The following is a 2,581-nucleotide window of genomic DNA, read 5'->3' as shown; positions in this document are numbered from 1 at the left end:
CCGCCTTTACCATAGAGCCTCTCACGAGTGCTGCGCCTGTCCTTGGGGACCCGGACCTTCATCCAGCCACGGATGGAGCCCGTCTCCTCGCCGCGGTGGAAGAGAAAGGTCTCGAACTGCTGGGCCATGCTGCCAATCATGGACCTCATCGCGATGCAGCACTCGCCTGTAGGCACAGCCCAAGCCTGCATTACCCACCCTGGGCAGCTCGGGGGCAGGTGAGTCTCCCTCTTTGCAGCAGCACCCCAGAGCGGGGCAGGCACCCCCCATGCCACCGTCCTGCCGCACCGTAGGACTCGCAGCTCTCCACACCCTTGATGCTGAGGAGCAAGTGCTGGTCTCCCAGGTACTCCAGGTCTGGCAGGATGGGGTTCAGCTGCACACGGAAGAGAGGTGCTCAGGGTGCTGCCACAGGGCAGGGTGGCACAGGGGTGGCTCTGTCCTGGGGGGCACGGTGACAGCTCCCAGCACCATCTGGGGTGCAAGGTACAGAGCCAGTGGGAGGGATGGGGAAGAGGAGGGAGGAGGATGCTCGAGGGCGGGTCGGGCAGCATCTCTACCACAGGCAGATGCTTTGCGGACCAGCCCAACTTGAGGAAGCCAGGGATGTCGCAATTCTGAGAGGTGTTTTCCTCACTCTGTTGGGTTTCTGATGGGGAAAAAAAGGGGGCACAGCTCCAGCTGGGGCTGGCTCACCCCCACGGTGCACCCCCAGTCCCCCGGGGCCACCTCACCCTCCAGGCAGTAGGAGTGAAACTCGATGTAGCACTTGCTGCGGCTGGTGGTTTTGATGATCACCTCAATGCTCTCCCACTCGATGCAGGCCAGGGGCTCGGGGACGGATCCGGGAGCTGCAGGTAGGTACCAGCGGGTCGGTAATTGGCAGCTGAGCACCCATGGTCAGGGCTCACCTCAAGCCAGGCACAGGGGGTGACAGACCCCAACCCCTTACCCTTCTTGGGCACAAACTGCGACGTCACTCCCACCTCGAAGGTGGCAAAGACGGGCGAGTGGTCGCTGGTCACGATGTCGTCGGTGCAGCCTGAATGGCAGGAGGGGGGAGCTGGGCGGTGGCCCTGAGCCCTGGGGTGCCCCCAGCCCCAGGGGTCTCACTCACCATAGGAGTTACAGACCACGTGTGTCTCCGGGTGTGACTTCCACAGGATGCGGTCACACCATGAGGGGACATTGATCCTCACCTAAAAATGGCGAAATGGCTTCAGTGCCCAGAAAAGCAACCCAAACAGCGACGTCCCTCCTGCCTGGACCCCATTTGGGAAGGGAGCAGGCTGGCGGAGCTGTGGGGGCTGACCACCACCCAGCAGCCCCGTCCAAACCACTGTCACCGTCCAAACCCACTGTCCCTGTCCCCTGGCAATGTCCTGCAGCTCAGCAGGAGGCTCCAGGAACTCACCCCCGTGGGCTTGAACTTCTGCCACATGTAGGTGTCCCGGGAGCCCCGCTTGTACCGGTATGTGGGTGGGAAGGAAATGTCACCCTCACCTGGGAACCAAGACACGTTGGTGGGAGAGGAGCCAGTGTCCTGGGGCGGGTTGCATAGCGCACATCGAGGTTTCCCCAGGCTTTTGGCACTTCACGCAGGGCTGTGCCAGCTGGAGGTGGCACAGCGAGAGGTCTACAGGGACCCCTTGCCCCTGCACTCACTGAATCGCAGGAAAACCTTGTTCTTCTCCCGCTCCAGTTTGAGCTGGTCAACAGCTAAGAGGGCTTCAAACTCCTTCTTGGTTATATGGGCAAGGATGTCCTACACCAGGGGAGGAAGGCATGGTGAGCAGCCCTGGCCCCTCTCACCCCTGTGGCCACTCCAGCACTGCCGCCAGCGTGGCCCTGTCCCCAGCTGCGGTGCCTGTGGGGTCCCACCTGCACGTCCATGTCCAGGCGGTAGTTGAGGTCCCCGAGCCAGAAGAGGTGGGTGAAGCGCAGGGTGAGGTCGAAGGCCCCAAGCCGCTTGTCACCCAGGGCCAGGGAACGCAGAATGTCACTGTAGTTCTGGTTACGCCTGGGGACACACAGCAGCACCTCATCCTCACCCTGGCCCTGCCAGGAGAGGACAGGAGGGGGACAGGTACAGCCCCTCAGGGTTCCTCCAGCCCTCTGAGACACCTGCCTGCCCCAGGGCAACCCTGTCTCCCTGACCCCCTCTGTCACCTGTGGGTCTTCTCGCTGCCAGAGGCCAAATGGCAGTTGATGAAGCCAAAGGAGGTCCCGTTGAAGAGGAAGGAGACACCCACGGCTCCCTTGTTCCCTGCAGAGATGTGCCAGGCACTGAGCTCTGGGTGGGTCTGGAGGTGCTGGGGTGGCCCCTGTTGCTCTCGGGCAGCACCCCCATCCCATCCCATCCCATCCCATCCCATCCCATCCCATCCCATCCCATCCCATCCCATCCCTACCCAGCGTGTTGGCAATCCCGGTTTTCACACTGGAGGTGTGGACATGGCTGATGCGCCGCTCATGCTCAGGCTTCACCAACACCACGATCTTGATGCTCCAGAGGCATTGCAGGGCGACCTGTGGTGGGGGGGGGTGTGAGAATGCGTGCCCCCCACCCCACATCACCCCA

General features: G+C 62.5%; 1 protein-coding gene across 1 annotated transcript in view; it reads right to left on the bottom strand.

The window, feature by feature from the left end:
* The window catches only part of LOC104497094 (phosphatidylinositol 3,4,5-trisphosphate 5-phosphatase 2-like), a gene marked incomplete at both ends in the record, with an annotated part of 4,290 nt that extends 1,761 nt beyond the window's left edge, over positions 1-2,529 (bottom strand). The window contains 11 exons of the mRNA XM_010140307.1: positions 11-166; positions 289-376; positions 561-649; positions 735-851; positions 953-1,042; positions 1,118-1,199; positions 1,415-1,503; positions 1,666-1,765; positions 1,882-2,020; positions 2,170-2,266; positions 2,412-2,529. Coding sequence (XP_010138609.1) covers positions 11-166; positions 289-376; positions 561-649; positions 735-851; positions 953-1,042; positions 1,118-1,199; positions 1,415-1,503; positions 1,666-1,765; positions 1,882-2,020; positions 2,170-2,266; positions 2,412-2,529 — 1,165 coding nt within the window. The remainder of the gene's footprint in view (positions 1-10; positions 167-288; positions 377-560; positions 650-734; positions 852-952; positions 1,043-1,117; positions 1,200-1,414; positions 1,504-1,665; positions 1,766-1,881; positions 2,021-2,169; positions 2,267-2,411) is intronic.
* Positions 2,530-2,581: the final 52 nt, after the last annotated feature.

This window comes from Buceros rhinoceros, unplaced genomic scaffold (genome assembly GCF_000710305.1).
Source record: "Buceros rhinoceros silvestris isolate BGI_N320 unplaced genomic scaffold, ASM71030v1 scaffold23477, whole genome shotgun sequence".
In the NCBI taxonomy this organism is placed as follows: Eukaryota; Metazoa; Chordata; class Aves; order Bucerotiformes; family Bucerotidae; genus Buceros; species Buceros rhinoceros.
The sequence above is the reverse complement of the archived record's forward strand: the minus strand, read 5'-3'. Positions and strand labels throughout refer to the sequence as shown.